The sequence below is a fragment of the Oryzias latipes genome, chromosome 8 (genome assembly GCF_002234675.1).
Source record: "Oryzias latipes chromosome 8, ASM223467v1".
NCBI lineage: Eukaryota > Metazoa > Chordata > Actinopteri > Beloniformes > Adrianichthyidae > Oryzias > Oryzias latipes.
Genome location: NC_019866.2, coordinates 23412817 through 23432336, shown reverse-complemented (window position 1 = coordinate 23432336; position 19520 = coordinate 23412817). Strand labels below are relative to the sequence as shown.

The window sequence follows — 19520 nt, the reverse complement described above, 5'->3', positions numbered from 1 at the left end:
AGTACATTATAGTACAGTATAGTACATTACTTATTTTACTGTACATTGTCTTTGTACGACTGTGAAAAGACAATGGACAGTCGTAAAAGTTTTACCCTCAGATAACCTTTACTCTCTAAGAGAGGGCTGTCAAACTCAAATTCACAGAAGTAAGCAGTGAAGTAAAGTCACAGGCCAAACTCAATATTGATTAAAAAATTAACTGCAACTGATATGTAATGTTTCACCTTTTCATATAGTGTCTTATTATGTTATATTCTTTTGTTACTGCCACGTTAGCTCCGCACACAAGACAAACAGGTCTTTCTTTGTCTCCGTGAACAGATCATCAGCCTCCCACATGTCTTGAAAACTCCTGTTGTCCCTCTTTCATTTGGTCTTTTTTTTAAATTTTTATCCCACAATGGGGAAATTGTTCTCCGCATCTTGACCCATCGAGCGGTCAGCTGCAGACGAGCCGCGCTCGGGGGCGACAGCTGGCTGGGGAGAGCGGGGATCCATCCGCCAACCCTTCAGTTGTTGGACGACCTGCTCTACCACCTGAGCTCAACTGCCGCCCATTTTTGTGGAGGGTGAAATAAATTTGTTCGGCGTGACTGGAGCACGGCTGTTAACAGAAAAAAGGAGCGCTTGCTGGTTTTGACTGCGAGCCAACTAGTAAAGCATTGTGGAATTTGTAGTTTCAGCGGTACAGTATGTACCAGCTCTAATGCACATTTGATATGATATCAGTTATAATTACGCTTATTCATTGAAAATAAAATGGTACATTTCATCTACTAATCACAATGTGAAGCACTGTGACTGTATCTCATGTACATGGTGCTTTTCTTCTGGTAAATGAAGATATATTTGTTCTTAATCGTGAAATATCGCCAAATTGATTTTTCCTTCCCCCCTATTTAAGTAGTAATTCTTGGTTTCTTTGGTTTGTTCCCTCTCGTAGGTCCAGGATGATAACCTGCTGTGACACATCCAGGAGACCTTCGCTTTGCCAGCTGGTTACAGGTAACCGAGGCTTTGAAGTTGATGTTGAACCGCTTATCTTTTAACTGTCGGTTAGGAGCAGGATGGCATCCTGCTGCCCATCAAGGCCACTCTACGTGGCTCAAATGGAGCCCAGTGTTTCAGTGGAAATGGACACACGGAGGCACATTTACTGGCAGAAAACATGTGCAGGTGTTTAACTGGACCACGTGTTTTAATTTGACTGAAGTAGATCAAAGAACTCTCAACACACTGGACCCTTTTCCCCACGGTTTGACTGCAAGAATACTTTTTTTAAAACCAGAGTGTAAAAATGGCTTGATGCCAAAAGGGAGCAAAAAACCACACACACACACACACACACACACACACACACATACCTGGACACAGTCTGCAATCAGAACACTTGTTTATTGGTCCAGGTACCGATTAAACAGGCAGTGACATGGCATGATCACAGGGAAAAAAGCACCTAAGAAGAGTTCTCAGTAATTGGCTGCACATTTATTGGACAATAAATCTGTTAACACAGAGAGACTGTTTTTTTTCTAACTTGTCCTGGCAACAGCTTAGAAAATACATAGAGCTAAATGACTGGTGTTTATAGCCAACTTTGACTCTAATAAAAAGAAAATATGTGGTAGGATTTTTGTCAAATAGAACTGTTTGCATGAAGACAAAAACTGTTAAATACTTTCCAAGAAAATCTGAATACGACATGTGGTTGTGTGTTAAACATGACTGTTTCGAAAACAACTTTCCCGTGGTCTTGAATACAAAGTTTCTCCTGTTTACTGTCAAAAGTACAGAAACATTTTTTATTTTTATTTTATTTTATTTATTTTTATTTATTTTATTTTTTATAATATATATATTTAAAAAAAAAAAAAAAAGTACAGAAACATTGATTCATCTGAATGAGTGAGTTTGCCTATTTAGGCTCATATATGAAACAGAAATAGAAAAGAACCTTTTAGAATGTTATTGATCCTGTGGCGGGGAAATTATTTTGTTAGTGCAGCTCTGTATAATTTAAATAACAGATATTAATTACAGCGATCTCCAGCTGCATTGTGTTGTTGCCAGTCAATCGTGTAAACAATGCACCAACAGATCATCTCAGACCCAGAAGTGGTGGGAAACAGTCCAAAAAAGAGCTGATGCCACTTATCAGGTGTAAAAAAAAAAAACCCATGTTCATTCAAAAAAGAGGATTATTAAAGAATGTTTAAAAAAATAAGAAAAATGGGCGAGCAGGCAGCCGAGGGGCCCAACCCCACCTTTGCCTAATAGTATCTGGGACAGCCCCGGGGCCTCGAAAGGGACCTAGCGGGTTAAGAAAAACGATGGAAAACAACAAGAAAGCCAACTCAGAGCCAAAGTAAAGTGGCTGGAAGCCGACAGCAGTGGGGGATAGGAAAAAGAATAACATTACGATCAGAATAGCAAACTTTTTTTTTTTTAGCTGCCATATGGCAGGAGTTGTTCTATTGTAGCTTTATCCACACACCCCTAAATGTGGTTAAATTGTTTAATTGTATTGAATTGTTGTCTGAAAACCATACTGGCTCTTGCTTATGATGTCACTGCTGCGACTTGAAGGTTGGTGGCGATTGATGTTTGTTTATATATCAATGATATACATTCATAGAAAACATTTATACAATAAAAACACGTTTTGGTGACTCGATATAACTGCCTGTGAACCCATGACGTGTTTTTAACCGTCATCTAACAGGAGTCACTCATACTCAAACAAAGACAAGTCGTAAACAGACGTGTCAAACGTAAAACCAAATGAAATATTCATACTGTTTTGCAAATTTGTATTTGCATAGTATAAATCTGTGCTTAACTATGTATTTTATCATATATTTTTTTTTCGACAGTGACCTAAGCCCACATGTTTTTGGCATGCAAACTACTTTTGAAGCTCCAATTGATCATAAATAGATAGATCGACAGACAGGCAAGCAGGCAGGGGGGCAGGTGTGGGTACCGGATGTTCTCGGGTTGCCGAATGTTCTCGGGGTCCTTCGGGGTCCTTCGACCAATGATGACGTCACACTATTTGATTGGCTGTAAGTTGCCACGACCAATGAGTTAACGTCGCTAAGTTTTTTTAAAAAACTTTATTGACAATTGTGGTATCATACATTAACAATGACATTAACGTTAACAACGAACAATAACGATGTAATCAATATTGCCTCGAAGATCAGTCACCATTGCCAAATATAACATATTGACATAGAAAATAAAGAATAGAGGGGAAAAAAAGAAACAATGAACATAACACACAAATAAATAAAAACATAAGTAAAATAAAATAAAGGAACATAGAAAAAATCTAAGTAGTTAGGGGTACTCGTGAAGTTTGTATTTCTGAACAAAACTAAGCAATTTCAAGCCATTCTTCTTTTTCATATAATGAAGTGATTGAAAGCAAAAACAGAGCTCTTTATTATATGTTATAAAAGTGGTTTGGGCTTCAAAACTTGACCTCACCAAGATGGCGGTGCTCTCCTCCCATGAGGAACCACGTGATGTCTCCTCTAGTGATATAACTCATTTGAAGGACCCTGAAGGACCCCGAGAACATCCGGCAACCCGAGAACATCCGGTACCTATACAGGCAAGCAGGCAGGCATGCAGGCAGGCAAGCAGGCAGGCAGGCAAGCAGGGGGGCAGGCAAGAAGGCAGGCAGGCAGGCAGGCAGGCAGGCATGCAGGCAGGCAGGCGGGCAGGCATACAGGCCGCGCAGGGGGGCAGGCAATCAGGCAGGCATGCAGGCAGGCAAGCAGGCGGGCAGGCAGGCAGGCAGGCAGGCCGGGCAGGGGGGCAGGCAGGCATGCAGGCAGGCAAGCAGGCGGGCAGGCAGGCGCGCAGGGGGGCAGGCAAGCAGGCAGGCATGCAGATAGGCAAGCAGGCAGGCAGGCAGGCAGGCAGGCAAGCAGAAGGAGAAAACGCATGCAGAGCAGCAGAAGGTGTGCCAGAACGCCGCCAGGAAAGCTTTATTTAAGCCCCCCATGTTGCAATCGCTTTTACCTGCGAGTGACACCTCTTGTTCAGTCACGCACACATTTAGTCTGATTGTTCTCACACCTGTTTTGTCACGTCAGACATTAGACACATGGGAAAACATGTTTCCCTGCAGCCATGAACTATTAAAGCAGAAGTTGCTTTTTCTGATGTTCAGTAACAAAATACATGACAAGAAATTCCTCAGACAGAAGAACTAAAAGCAAATGCTGGGAAAAAATACAGATAGATTGTCACTAGTTTTAGTTTCTCAGCCCAACTCTTGTAAATAAAGCCAAACAAATTCTCCCACACTCTTTCATGTGTTTTATGCGTCTCACGTTTCATGCTCTGCTGGAAAGGAAGAGTTAGAACCACTGCAGGTGGTTGGAGCCAGCAGCAAGGGCTGCAATAGCTGTTACTGCTCTTAGAGAGCAAAGGTCATCTGAGGGTAAAACTTTTACGACTGTACATTGTTTTTGCACAAGAAATGTACGTTAAAAATATGATTTTGATTTTGAAAATGTTCTGTCAAAGTGCATAAAGCGGGTAGTGAGGAACATCTGTAGTTATCTATCACTTAATAGTAATCCTGGGCTGCATGGTTAGCGCCTTTGCCTTACAGGCCCTGGTTCAAATCCCAGCTGGGGGACCTGAAACAGAACATCAATGGGGGACCTTTCTGTGTGGAGTTTGCATGTTCTCCCCGTGCATGCGTGGGTTTTTTCCGGGGTAACCCGGCTTCCTCCCACCGTCCAAAAACATGCTTCATAGGTGAATTGGTTACTCTAAATTGTCCCTAGGTGTGAATGTGAGTGTGCATGGGTATGTGATCGTTGCCCTGCGACAGAATGGAGACCTGTCCAGGATGTCCCAAACCATCGCCCGCAAGTGGCCGGGATAGGCCCCAGCAGCCCCGTGAACCTGAAAGGGAACAAATGGGTTAGAAGATGAATGAATAGTAATCCTGTTCACAATGTAAACCCATCTGAAGAGTGAAGGGAGGATAGAAAAGCTTTTGGAGGAATCAAACATTTCCTCTGTAAGAATTGGTGTTGCATATGATACTGTGGTTTCTAGGATGCTACCAGACGATATAACCTGCGGTACACGAACAAACAGCAAAACAACCAAAAACATCATTTCCATGTCCCTCCTCAACATAGGAGGGGAACATCTAACATAAAGGGCTCCAGACGATTGGTCAAATGCATAAATGGATTCAATTCATTCTTTAAATACTTTTATATTAGCTCATTTAAGGTTTACATTTATTGGTCTTTTGCGATATGCGTATTTCACAGCTTGATCTCGCGATTACGATACATTTGCGATTTATTGTGCAGGCCTACTTTGAAGGATATTCAAATATAATGCAGAAACTTCATCTACATATATTCTGTCCGTCAGACCTGTCAGACACTCCTCTTTCCTTCCTGCACATCAATTGTCCGTTCACATCGAACTCAATCGAACTCAACAATCAAACTTGGTTTTCAAAGTCGCTGCTCAACGCTCGTGTAAAAGTGTGTTAATAAACCCGACGCTCCCGCCGTGTCTGGGAGAAGCTACCTTCCAAAGTTTCTCTCGTCGTCCAGTTGAAAGACACTGAAGAAGGCCTCGGCAAACTACTTAGTGTGAAACCTGGGCTTTTTTTGATTAGCGTAGAGCTGGCATTCTGGTGATGGCAAATGTTCTTAGATCAGTGAGAAATAATCATTTCCCGAGGCACAAACGACCATCTCTCACAACACACTGGTTGGAAAACACTGTCTTGGAAAACAACACAGATTTTTTTTTTATTATGGCTAAAAATGGCATCAACATCATCATTGCAAAGACCCCTTTAATAGTTTCAGTCTGCTCCACAGCTGTTATCATTTATCTCTTCAAGTATGTTTGAAAAGACTTTTATTTCTCAATGCTCTTGGACAATGTTTTAAACATTTTTATTTTCTATTTTGTGATAAAGAAAAGCGTTTTACATCGCAGGTCTTAATTGTACAGTTCTTGAAACTTGTTTTGTAGGTTTCTTTATTGGGTGCAGCCGCAGGGCTGAAATCTGAGACTTCTAAATTGAATGCACACTATTTTAACAAAACTCAAACCCACTACCATTACATTTGTACGATAATTTCAAATTCAAATCCTAAGTTTTAAGCAAACATTTCATCTGCTCCACATAAAGTTGAAAAAATTAGTTTTTTAGTTTGAAAAGATTCGACTCACTTATAGTTTGAAACGGGTTAGGTCAAAGGTGATTGTAGCTGTTAGAAAGAGTCGTACTTATTATTCAGAGGCTCCAACGTTGGTTGGATGTGTTGTTAGTGCTCTTTAAGTGCATGTTACTTGAAAGTTGCATGACTGTTAGAAATGAGGGAATTGGCTAATCAGAGTTTGTGTGGACATCAAACAAGGACCCACATGTGGCAAATGTTGTTTCAAATTTTACTGCTCCAACAGTAGATTTGGTCGCATTTGGCACCTAGCACGGGTTCATTTTGGACCCTGCATGCATTCCATTATGGAGTGTTTTTCTTCCTCTTCTTTCTAAGCTGGACGCTGATGTTTCCTTTGATCTTTTGTCCATTTTCCACAACCTTAAATAGACTTTTTTTGTCTGTCAAACACCCAGAGCCAAGATGAAAGAGATGATGGAGACAAATTCCCTTTGATGCAGACTCCTGTTTTTTTCTTTAACTTTTCATAAAATCCAGTAAACCCAATGAAGTGTATTAATTTAATAGATGAAAACTATTTTTTATTAGGAAGCAGCTGTTAGTCTGTTCCGGTGTCTGGAATCAAAAGAGGTGAGTCTAAGCCCCTCCCCCACCTCCTTTACCTGCTTTTCGCCTCTACCTGTTCACCCCCTCTGCAGCTGCGAGTTGTTGTCCCCGGCCCCCAAACGGTTGGTTGTAGTCTGGAAAACTTTTTTTTTGCCGCTCCTGTGCCTCCGTGTTCAGACACGCCCCCCTCCGCGCGTTCAGGCTGCCCTTGGGCTGCCCTTGTCCTCCTGCCCGCTCGCACATCCCGACGGTGTTAGAGGCACCATGGCAATCTTAGAACATGACAGGTATTTTACAAAACCACAGAGAGCCGCAAGTGGCCGACCCCTAGACTAGGGTGTGGTGGTAGAACACAGTCACCCTGTCTGCCATAAGTGCGTGTTATTTACATTATCCTTACAAATACTTTGTGATACACTTAACACGTTTCCATCACACATATGCTCCAACCTTTGTTGAAATTCTCGAAATGTGCAATTACACCGTTTCCTGTTGGGAGAAGGTAGTGGAAAAAATGAATCCAAGTGCAGGACACAAACTGGCAGAATCAAAGTGATTTAGTATGACGTGGCTGAAGAGAAGAGACACGGCTGGCAGAGGGACTTGCAGGCAGGCAGGCAGGTAGACTGGATGGAAGGCAGGCAGTCTGTGACGGCCAGTAGGTGTATAGGTGCTGATTGTGGCAATGAGCAGCAGGTGTTATGCCCCAGGAGGAGGCATGTTCCCATCAAATCTTTATGGTGCGAGTCATTCAGAAATGTGCAAGGTCGGATCTTTGATTGATAGCAGATACATTCACATTTCTGCCACTCTAGCGCTCATTATCATCTATCAAAAGAGACGTCAGTGTCCTTACACGTGGGAGGGGCTACGGATGAAGGGATTTGGGGAGATGGTGGTTAGTGATTTTACAGAGGAGCTTAGGACCCAACTCATCCCTTTAAGATGCAACTCCTCCGCTGTACCATCCTCTGCAGGCCCAAAAACCCAAAAACCCGTAGCAGCTGGATGGACCCCCCCCCATATTTGAAAACATTTTCTATCATTAGGTCTGTAAAAGTAAAACCTGTCACACGAAGAAGATCTTAAACTGGTTAAAATACATGAATCTTTAAAGTTAAATGTTTTCTCCCTTGTGCTACCTTGTGGGGTCCAGATGACCCCACCCTTACCCTGACGTGTTCTCCCTACCATGACAAAGGTGGATAAAGGTGGAAAGATTTCATGTAATCCATGGACACCAGTGAAGATCACAAATCATTGAAGAAAAAAGATTCAGTGCACTGTCTAGTGGGTCTAGATGACCCCATAAGGCTTAAACTCAATAAGCTAAGTCAGTGAGGCCGTGGGCACAGCTGCTCCAGGTTTCTGAGTCGAAGCAACAGCAGACAAACTCCATGCTGTTTTCTCCCTCTGAGCTCTGGTCAAACTTCATTAACTCTGCAGCAGAGGACGAATGCAGGGAAGAGACCATGTTCCCATGTCTGTAACGGCTTTTGAAATCTTGAATCCTTCATTTAAATTCGCCTTTGGAAAAGGGATATTCTGCTGTGAAGAGAAACAAAACATCCTTACATAAACCCAGCACTTCACTCAGGAGACAGGTCAGAGCTAGAGATTTAATAATTGTAGATTTCAGTAACATACTTTCACATGTACTAAAAATACGATTTCATGTTACTGCAGGCAGCTTTAATTTTCCCCCTGACTGCATCATATTTTTCAGTAGCACTCTCTTGACATGTGCAGTGGGGTGCGATGTCTTTACATGAAGAGTACTTAATTGCAGGTTCCTCCTTTGTTCTTGAGTCAAACACTAGTTTCTCTGCTCCTTTTACTTTGTTGCCATTTACCAAAGTCTGGCCCGGGGCCAACATTCCTGAAAAGTCCTGACACAGACACGCATTCAGCCGCTCCTGCAGTGCACACTCACACAAGCTTACAAGCTTAGTTAATGTTTCATCCAAACATGCATATACATGCCGGTGTGTGTGTGTGTGTGTACACAGATGACCCTCAAACACACCCAATCTACAGCAGCAGTCATGAAACTGACTCTGGCTCACATGAATGTCCTCTCAGGCATTTGCCTGTGCAGAACAAAGTCACATGCACGCTGCAGAAATCAGGTAAAAAAACTTTAGAATAAAAAAATATTCTTTCAATAAGCCATAAAAAATCTACCAATGGGGTAGGAAAAATGTCTCACCAAGCATTCCTATTTTAAGAACAAAATCTAGTCACAAAAAAATGTTTACTGATGAAAATATGCTGCATGCTTCCTGCTCTGCCCCCTTCTGATGCCTCCACTTGCAGACAAATAGTACGTCTTTGAATCTGGATCTAAACTGGACGGCTGGATAGCTCTGATATTGTTCGCCATTTTTGTTGCACCGGTACCATTAGGTTGGGGTGTGAGGGGCTTAAAGCCAGCAGGAGAGCATGGAAACAGTTGGATGATGGGGAGTGTGGGCAGGCTTGCTCCGCACCAACAGTCCCGCCCACAACTCAGAGGGGAATTTCTATAGAACTCCTGCCGCTTCTGCAGAAACTATGCCCTAGAAAACGACGCAGGTTTTTGGATTTTGGCTAGTAACAGCATCAGCATAACTAAAAGAGCACTGGGAACGCTTTCAAAAGAGATCAAAAGATGATCGGAGTGGGATTTAAACTCATTATTTTCTTTATCTTACTAAGATTATTGTGAAAAACAGTGGAGAAAGAAAAGGGAGAAGAGTTGTAGGTACAAGAAAGTGTTAAAGCATCCATATGCAATGTCTAGAAGATATTAATATAAAATTCAATCAGAATATGAAAAGTTGAACTCACTATGTGCTGACTCAAATAATGAACACTTTTTAGAAGGAAAACATGCTTTGGCGTTGCTCCCGGCGTTTCAATCAATGTGACTCACAAGTTGAACTCATCTTTAAAAACAAACAAACGGGGTCACATGCTTCTCAACATCTGCATCTCTTTTCCCTTCCGGCATCCACTCTGACACTGGATTGCTTACAATCGCTGCAGGTTCCAATAATTTAACATCCTGTTTCTCCCACAGTTTGCAGCTTTAGGTTTTTCATTTCAAATGTTTCCAACATAAAAAAGTTTTTTAGAATCACATTTTAAACAAAACAGAAAAAATGTTTTGTCTCTGCAACCCGATAACCAGCTGTCCGCCGGACAGAATCCTCTTTGGCCAAGCACCCAGAACTCCTCAGAATCCGGTAGTGTTTACCCCCAAAGCCTTTAGGGCTGGGGACTCCCATGCAGACTTTGTCAGCATGGGAGCTACTTAAATGACCAAGTCAAAGGGATCTAGCCATAATGTTTATTGAGGATTCTTACAACTTATGTTCATGTATGTTGCATAATCACAAATGTTGCAAAACACATCATAATTATGTAAATTTTTTGCCATTTCCAGAGTTCACTCTGATGACTTGCACTGAATTGAATCAGTCAGGGATGCATAGTCCCGACAGTAGCTGCTGTCAGCCAGCCTCAGGCATGTTTCCAAGCACTCATCAGTCATAGTGGGGCGGACTTAATTATCTTCATGTGGCAAAGGCTGCCTCTCATAAATAAGTGGAGCTGAAAAATAGCACATTTCCTCATGTTGGGGTTCTCTCCCTCTGCTAGCAATTTCCAGAATTGCCCATTCGCTCTGGACTTCAGCTCAATGTCGGCTTGTAGTGTGAATATCTCATCTTCCCCTCCAGAAGAGTTCAGGTGAAATAGTGTTGCAATTTGTGATGAGAGTGAATCAACCTCCACATCTTCCCGAAAAGGAAAATACATGACTGAAGTAAGATGCTCGAGCAAAGAAAAGCCTTGAAAGCGTTAGTCAAACTCTGACAGATGGTGCTCAGGCTGCTCCGTGTAGCGTGACCGTCAAGCTGCACACAGGCCTTCCCTGGCATCTCCAGCTCTGAGGCCAGGTTCTGGAAGTTTACCAAAAAAAAGCGCTGCAGCTTTGAGGACGAATGTTGCAGTTTGCATTTGAAAGCATTAACTGAGCTGATCATATTGATCCCTGTTTTGCCTTCTCCTTGCAGCTCTGGATTGAGGTTGTTCAACATGTTTGTCAGATCTGTTAAAAATGCCAACTGCTTGTATTCTGCATGCCCAATTGCACGGAAAAACTCCTTAATCTCTGGGCAGAGCTCTCAAAATTTTGCAGGAATCTCCCTCGGCTAAGCCACCTCATGTCAGTGTGTAGCAAAAAGCCAGAGTGGTCGCAATCGTCCTCGTCTCCTAAACCGTCTTCGAAGAGATCGGGCACGAATAGCACAGGCAACATGCATGATCTCTTTCATGTTGAGCATTGGTAATGGTAATAGCAATGGTAATACAGAAAGTCTGGGAGAGTATCGTCCTGCCTACACTTGGCCTTGAATCTATTCACGTGGCCAATCGATGCACGTGCACCATCTGTGGTGAGAGACACCAATGGAGCTGGGTTTTCTCAATGAAGGTTTTGAACGACTGAAATATGTCCTCTCCTCGCGTCTTCTCTTTCATGGGCAGTACTGTTAACAGTTCCTCTTTTGCAGTCATATCACTGAACACCATATGAATGAAAACGCACATCTGGGCTGTGTCACTCACGTCCGTCCGTACATTCATCCAACTGCAGTGAGAAACACTCGTAAACTCTGATGTCTCTCCACATTTTCCGGTTTAAGTCCTCAGCCTTGGCTTCACAACGCCGTAACTACACCTGACAGCTGGAGAGCTTCGATCGAAGACAATATTTGTGCTTCATTTTTAAAGTACCAGAATAATGAGTCAGCTGCTTCAACGAAGGCCTCTTTTACCATCTCTCCATCTTGGGAGGGCTTCTGGTCATTAACGATGATGGAACTGACTCGGAATGATGGCAGCTTTTGCTTTCATAGTAGCTTGTGTGAAAAATGGCTGCTGTCCCAACAACTGGGATTTTAGCTCCGTCACTTTTGTCTTTCTCAGCTGGCAGTTTAAGAGGAAAAAAACAAAAGCGGAAAAGGAAAATTGGGAGGTAACTAACGACTAACTTGTTAGCTTTCCAGCTCTTAGGGGTGTTGTTTGAGTGACCTAATTGTACGTTAAAAAAAAAATCAGAGGTCATCCGACTGGTTGTCCTGCATATCAATCAAGTGATGGGATGGATGGCACCTGAGGGCGCTTAACAGACAAGCCAAATTTATAACAGCCTGGCTAAGGAAACAAACAGACTGGATGAAATCTAATTGTCATGCGATCTACCAAAAGTACCTTGGAGATCGACTGGTTTAGGGTTTCTGCCCCTCATGCTGACAGGACACTGTTCACATGAACTGCCGGAGAGGCTTCTCCAGAGAGGAACCGTGACAGATTTTTATCCTACATACAGTATTTGTGCATGAAACGGCTAAGACACATGAACTTGGGTTTGTGCTCTGAAGCTGGGCTGCACTTCATTAACATTCTTTCTTTTCCTGCAGATTCAATCGGAAATCCAAATTTGGGCTGCATCCAACAGAAGAGGAGATTTTTAACGTCCTTTGGAACTCTGCTTTGATACAGCAAGCAAGCTTTTGGGCGCAGACTGCAAACGGGGGGAAAAAAAGGTGCTGTTTCTGACGTGAAGAGGAGGAAATGGGACTAATAAACACGCTGAGTCACTGCCAGACTCTGACCGAAGCACTGAAGAAGGAAAAAAGCCTAAAAAACCTCTCCCTTGAACAGACTTATTTCACTCTGGGAGCAAACATTTCCTTGGGAAGTAAACCGAGGAGCAAATGAGAGACTAATTTTTGAGCTGTGGAGGGACACAGAAAGACAGCTTTTTTATTAGTTTGTCTCATTTCTTAAGATCTCTGCCAAAAAAAATCCCAAATTTTATTTTTATATTTAGCTTGAATGCTTTTCATTTATGTTCTGAAGCCTATAAATGAAATTGCATTTGCTGTGAAAGTCATATTTGTGAAGTGTTCTTCTTTTATAAGCTGCGCAACCCAAACATAGGATGTCAGGCAGGAGATGTTACAAAGAGGAAACAAATGAATCTTTAAAGTTAAATGTTTTAAACTCAGTGAGCTAAGCTCTCCAGGCGTTTGCAGTGATCATATCGGCTGTTATTTTCCCCCCCATGTTCCCTCTCATCATCCGTGGGCACTGCTCCAGCTTTTGGAGCAACAGCAGACAGACTCCATGACTTTTTCTCCCTCTGAGCTATGGTTACCCTCCATCCACTCTGCAGCGGAGGACAAATGCAGGAAAGAGACCATGTTCCCATTGCTTTAATGGTTTTTGAAAAATCTCAAATCCTTCATTTGAAACCGCCTTTGGAAAAATCGTTACAAAACATCCTTTTAATATACCCAGTACTTTACTCAGGAGACTGGTCAGAGCTAAATATTTTAAAAGCGTCCATTTCACAAACATGCTTTCACTTGTACTAAAACTCCCCAAAATATAGGCAGCAACCCACGGAACTGGAAGCGTTTTGTGTTCTTTGGAACTCTGCTTTGATACAACAGGCAAGCTTTTGAGCTCAGACTGGGATAATAGAGGCGGATTCTGACACAAAGAGGAGGAAATGGGTCTAATATAGTTACACTGACTCTCTGGCCGAAGCACAAGTTTTATTTTTTATATTTGGCCGTTTATGTATATCTAGTCATTTATGTCTTTGAGCCTGTAAATGAAAATGCATTTACTGTGAAAGTCTTTTCTGTGTTTCCCTTTTATAAGCTGCAAAACTCAAACATAGGATGTCAATCATCAAATGTTACAGAGAGGAAACATTTGAAATGTTTCATTACTGTTTTTATTGTTTTTCTTTTTTACTTAAAAGAGCACTTTTTTTTAGCACTGTGTCATGGCTGAGAGTGTTAGGTTGCCATGGCAAGCCCCCATTTGTAAAATTCACCAACTAGTCACATTAGCCAACAGTTACCAAAAGTGTATAGATTCATGTGTCAAACTGTTGCTTGTTTTGACCCTTTTTATTTTATTTTATTTCCTTTTTTTTATTTTCTAGAGTTAATGTTTTCATGTGAGATTTATAAATGTAAATAAAAATTGTTGGTGGTTCAGTACGTCTCCTCCCACAAGACTTTAGGTGAAGCTCAAGAGCTTGTTGTCGTATCTGCTATTGAACTTAAACATTAAAGCTGTTTTTCATGAAAGATGCATTTTCTCTCTGAGTGTGTTTAAATGAAGAACAGAACGTTATTTGAAATGGGAATCAGTTTATTTTTCATTGTGCCTTTCATTGAATTATTTCTCTTGTTTCTAAATTCCCTCTTTGCTGGGCATTTTCTGTCCTCACATTTCTATTGTTGTCCAGTGGTTCACGTGACCCACCATCTGCCACTCGGCCGGCATGTTGCATAAAAAATGATTTACTAGAAGACCAAGCTAGAGTGTTGTGCACTGAAATTTCCCAATGTCAAATCTGTTATTACAACACCAACTGTAAAGCCCCACCCCCTTTTTCTGAATATTGGTGTTAATCTTTAAAGTTAAAATGCACACAGTAAAAATGACTTTTTAGTGTCAAAGTCGTACAGATGGTGTCAATTATTAACACTCAAGAGAGTTATTTTAACTCTGAAAATTCAACACTTAATTAACACTTAATGCAACACTCTGAAGTCAGCCTTTAACTTAGGTGATACACAGAGGCCAGAAAAGTGGGCTAACCCAATGACCAAATTAGGTGAACAGTCAATGCCAGGTCACCTGGTGCAAAGATAAGAACACCAGGGGGCCCTGGCTTCGTCCCTGGCCTTTGTCTCGGTGTCCGGCGCCCGGTGGCCCCCATGGCTGCCGCCTGGTACGGCTAAGCGCTCCTGTCTCGTGGCCTGGGGGCCGGACACTGGGTTCGCTTGTGCCTCTGGGCATTGGGGGGGACCCTGTAGGGGGGCCCTCTCTGTGCCTGGCTGGTGGGGTGGGCGGTCCCCTCCTCCTCCCCTCCCGGGCTGCCTGGGTCCGGGAGCTGGGGGGGCTTCTGGCCTGGGGGGCTCTCCTCCCCTCTCCTGGTCTGGCTGGTCTGGCTGGGTAGGATCTGGTTCCCCTTATGAACACACGGTTCACGTCGGCAGCATGCATGTATCTCCACCCCCACGTGCACGTGCACACTGCCACACTGCTCCCTGTCTGCTTCATCCCTCCTCCTTACCCACAGTGTATTGATGGACAGATTTTTTTTTTCTCGCTCATCTTAGTGTCAGATTTTCACCTTTGATGTAACATTCGTCTTTCCAGCAGATCTGGTATAATTGTAACAGCTTCAAATAATAACTTATTCAAATCAGTGCTTGTATCCCCCACCTTTTCACCTTTCTTCCTTTTACTCTCTTCCACCCTCCCCTCACATTCTTCCCCTCTCCCTCCCCACACACACTAAATGTAACAAATAAATAAAAAATAATACGACAAAAAGGGGTTTATACAAATCTACACTCTAGTTTCTAGAAGCTATATAACCTCTTTTTGTGATAGTAAAACCTGTCCAACACAAAAAGCCTTCAGCTCTAATCTGTTTGCTCAGTTGTTGGACAGAACAAGTTAAAAAAAAAAAAAAAAAAAAAAAAAAAAAAGATAAGAACATTTACAGACCAACGTAGGGGTTGGTATGCAGTAATGTTGTTAACAGAAAGCCTTGACAGGAAATAAAAAGAAGGCTGCAATAGACAGAGCAATAAATCACCCCATTATGGTGGAAGATTGGAGCTGGATGGCTGATAAGAAGGGAAAGATATACCGCAGTTGAGAAGTCAGTGTAATGAGAGGAAGATAAAACAGGATGGGCAACCTCATGGTAACCAGTAATTTCTTTTTTCTTTTTTATTCATAAGTATTTTAGTAGTAAAGAGAGAGAGAGGGCTGATCCAGAAAGCAAAGCTCTCAATCCAGCAGTGGAGCCTCTGCACAGCCAGAGGAACCAGTTGAGGTGGTCCGGATCCCTCCTGGGCGCCTTCGTGGGTGGGGAGGTCTTCCGGGCATGTCCCACTGAGGCCCTGGGGAAGACCCAGGACTACATCTCTCGGCTGGCCTGGGAACGCCTCGGGGTCCCCCCTGAGGAGCTGGAGGAAGTGGCCGGTGAGAAGAAAGTCAGGGCAACTTTGATTAGACTGCTGCCCCGGAGACCCGGTCCAAGATGAGTGGAAGAAGATGGATGGAAAGATAATGCAATTCAGTAAAAATACCCTTTGTAATTCATTATAAAAAGTCACAAATAATTCTTAACCTTGTTACATTTCAAAATAAACCCAATATTGGTTATTTTTTACTTTGGTATTTTGACTTTATTCATGAACAATTTGCTATTTAGTATTAAAAACGACAATCCAAAACTCTTTCAAATTGCATCACATTTGACCATGAGGTTTCCATGTAGCTGTTGTGGCATAAAGGCTCAACCAGACAGAAGAGCTTCTCCTCCTCCAACCCATAAGATGATAAAATGTACCAGACTTTGCGACTTCTCCGTTTTGCACCTTTTTTCTTCAATGATTTGTGATCTTCACTGGTGTCCATGGATTACATGAAGTCTTTCCACCTTTATCCACCTTTGTCATGGTAGGGAGAACAGGTCAATGTAAGGGTGGGGTCATAGGATGGCACAAGGGTTTATCACAGGAGTCTAGCAGAAGTGTGGCAGACATGCGCAATAAAACCATTTTCACACAAAATGGATATTTAGATATTTGTGTTACCCAACCGTTCAGCAGATTAGGGGTTTGATCTGGTGGAACAAAGGGTGTCTGGAAGACATCCAAGTTTCAGAGATGTATTCAGGCAACATGTAAGATGTTTTTGTTCTCCAAGACTGAATCAATACACTCTTCAGAGACAAAATTGGTAAAAGTATTTTGAGTACTGACAGCTCCAACAAATGAGCAAGTTGTCTCTTAAGCTTTGATGAATAGCAGGGAGAGTTTTGACAGTTAGACAACACTGACTCAGTTCCAAAGAAGGCCACTTTCCATTATGTATATGCCATGATGATGTATGGAGAGGTCTGCAAAACCAGATCCAGGAAACGAGTCTCCCACATCCCGAAAGATCCCACCAACCACGAGCAGCCCCCTCTTCTCACACAGACAACTTAAAAAGCAGTGCTGTGTAATTTATTCACTTCTGTGCTGAATCTTTGTGCAATAATCATAGGAACAGTGCAATTCTCCGTGGGAATCGTAATATATGATATTAATATGTCTCTTACATCCTGTCATATTGGCACTGCAAACGGCTGGCCGGGCACCAGAGACACGACTTTTGTTTTATCCATTTGGTGAAATGGCCACAAAGAATCCCTTATCCCAAATCATCTGGCTCTGTGCCCCCTCCCCTCTTTGTTTAATTGCACATTAGATATGCAGGGCCCGCAGGGAGGCAAATTGGACATCACTGACTACAAACAGGAAGTGTTTGTTGCTAAACTTACTGATTTTGCAGGTTAGGGTTAGGGGTACGGCCCACTTGAAAAGAAATTGACAGTCTTCCTACTGGTGGGTTCATTTGAACAGTGAGAGGCAGAAAATCTCAAAGAAAATACAGAAATCCACTTTAAAGAATTGATACACATTCATTTGCATTTATTACCCTTGCATTGTAACATACTGTTACATCCAGCCTCAGTGGGTGCAACATAAAAGACACAACCAATGGCTTACAGAACAAAGCAACCAGGTTTACTCCCACTAATGTAGAAACACTAAACACTTGGAGACTTTAATATAGACAGGTTTAAAAAAAAACGTTTTTTTGTTTAAGAACACAATTACAATGGCTAATACATGTGATCTTTAACAGGTCATGACACAACCAATGGGCATTGCTGTGGAAAATTCATCTAAATCAACCCATATAGATTACATTTACACTAACGTTCCTGATTTATGCTCCCAGGCAGTTTTGCGGGAAATTGATGTAAAAGCTTCTCTGAGCATTTTTATGGCAAATTTAGGAAAGGTTTTTGAGAAACATGCTCCACTTCCCAAAAGAACAGTAAAAAGTAATAGTGCTCCATGGTTGGACAAGGAATTCTTATCACTCATGAAGCAGAGAAACGATGCAAAAAAGGTGGCTTCTAAGTCTAAATGTGTAAAGGATCAAACGAACTATTGCATGTTGAGGAATAAAGTTATGTAACTTTTAAAAAAAGATATTTGTACTATATTTAATATTTTGGACCAAAAAATATGTGGTTTAATGAATGACAGTAAACAAATGTGGAAAGTAAAGAGCAGATGTGCAAAAAAACAAGGACTTTGAATCTGGAAGCTGATGGTATTTTTGTTTGTAAACCATTTGATATTGCCAATAATTTGAATGACTCTTTCATTACCAAGCTGAAAAGCTTACATCCTGTATAAATATTCTCCTTGACAAAATATTGAATTTATTATGGAAAATAAAACTTTTTCTTTGGTTTTCGACCCTGTTAGTGAGGATAATCTTCAAAAGTTGCTTCTCGCACATTACATTGATGGTAGAATCTGTAAAAGAGTTGCAAATGTTTTAATAGAGCACTGATCAATGGAGTGTTTCCTGAACAATGGAAACAATCTAAGATTACACCTCCATCCAATAAAGGATGAAAAGTCAGTTTACTGCTTCAAATTTCAGACCAGTTCTTGTTCTCTTCATTTAGAGTAAAATATTTGAAAGGTTAATATTTAATCAAATGCTACATTATTTTAGTGGTTGGGTAGCTCTGTTGGTAAGGTGAGGGCTACCATGCAGAAATTCAGGGATCGATTCCCAGAGGGGATTAAACTGGGGCAATTACCATATCAATGGCAAACAATTAACGTCACCCAGTGAGGGCCCTTAGGCAAGACTTGTGACGCTTGAGCACGGCTTGACTGCAGCTCACCACTCCCGCAGGGGATGGGTCAAATGTGGAGAAGAATTTCCCCATTGTGGGAAAAATAGTATCAATTATTGTTATTATTTACCTCAAATGATCTGTTTACTAGTGCACAGCATGCTTACAGACCAGGCCATTCAACCAATGCTGCATTAGTACATATGGTAGACCAGTGATTAACTCATAACTCACTTGTGCTGTACTCTTGGATTTCACCGCTGCATTTGATGTAATCGACCATGATATTCTGTTGGCAAAGCTCAAATGTTATGGACTATCACTGTTCTCTCTTTCATTGATAATAAATTATTGCAATGGCAGAACACTGAGAGTCCTTTTCAATGGTAGCTTTTCGGAAACAAAGTTTATGTCATGTGCTAATCCACAAGGTACTTGTTTGGATCGACTTTTATTTTATACTTTTATTTTTGAAAGAAAACTTAAAACTCAGTCTTCTATGCTTAATGCATAATGCCATCTTTAGAAAATGCCCACCATTTTTGGTAAATAAAGTATTATAAAGTGGGTGTTGTCATCAATATCAAACTTGTCAGGTCAGTTCTGGTGATTTGATTGTTCCTTTTTCAAGATCCAAATGTATGAGAAGAACGGTGCTGTTTAGATCTTGTGTTGCATGGGATCAACTTTCTGGGAGGACAAGGCTTATTAATAAGGAACATCATTTCTAAAATATGTTATTACTAAAGTTACGTATAGTTCCAGTGTTAAGTCCTCAGTTTTGACGCTCTTGCAGCTCTCCTCATAAATCCAACAACCCAAGAAAAATCCAGATACCAAAAGTAAAAGAGAAAAATCTTGAATTCCTTTGCTTCAGACTGACAAATGAACAATATTCCACAGTGAATTTAAGGAAATAA

The 19520-nt window shown here is 41.7% G+C and overlaps 1 protein-coding gene across 9 annotated transcripts in view; it reads left to right on the top strand.

Annotated features, from left to right (window-relative positions):
• Nucleotides 1-13954, top strand: part of LOC101166556 (soluble scavenger receptor cysteine-rich domain-containing protein SSC5D) — a 42409-nt gene extending 28455 nt beyond the window's left edge. For all 9 annotated transcript variants that reach the window (XM_023957799.1, XM_023957797.1, XM_023957796.1 and 6 more), the window contains 2 exons: nucleotides 947-1008; nucleotides 12260-13954. In XM_023957799.1, the coding sequence (XP_023813567.1) occupies nucleotides 947-970 (24 nt within the window). In that variant the 3' untranslated portion in view covers nucleotides 971-1008; nucleotides 12260-13954. The remainder of the gene's footprint in view (nucleotides 1-946; nucleotides 1009-12259) is intronic.
• Nucleotides 13955-19520: the final 5566 nt, after the last annotated feature.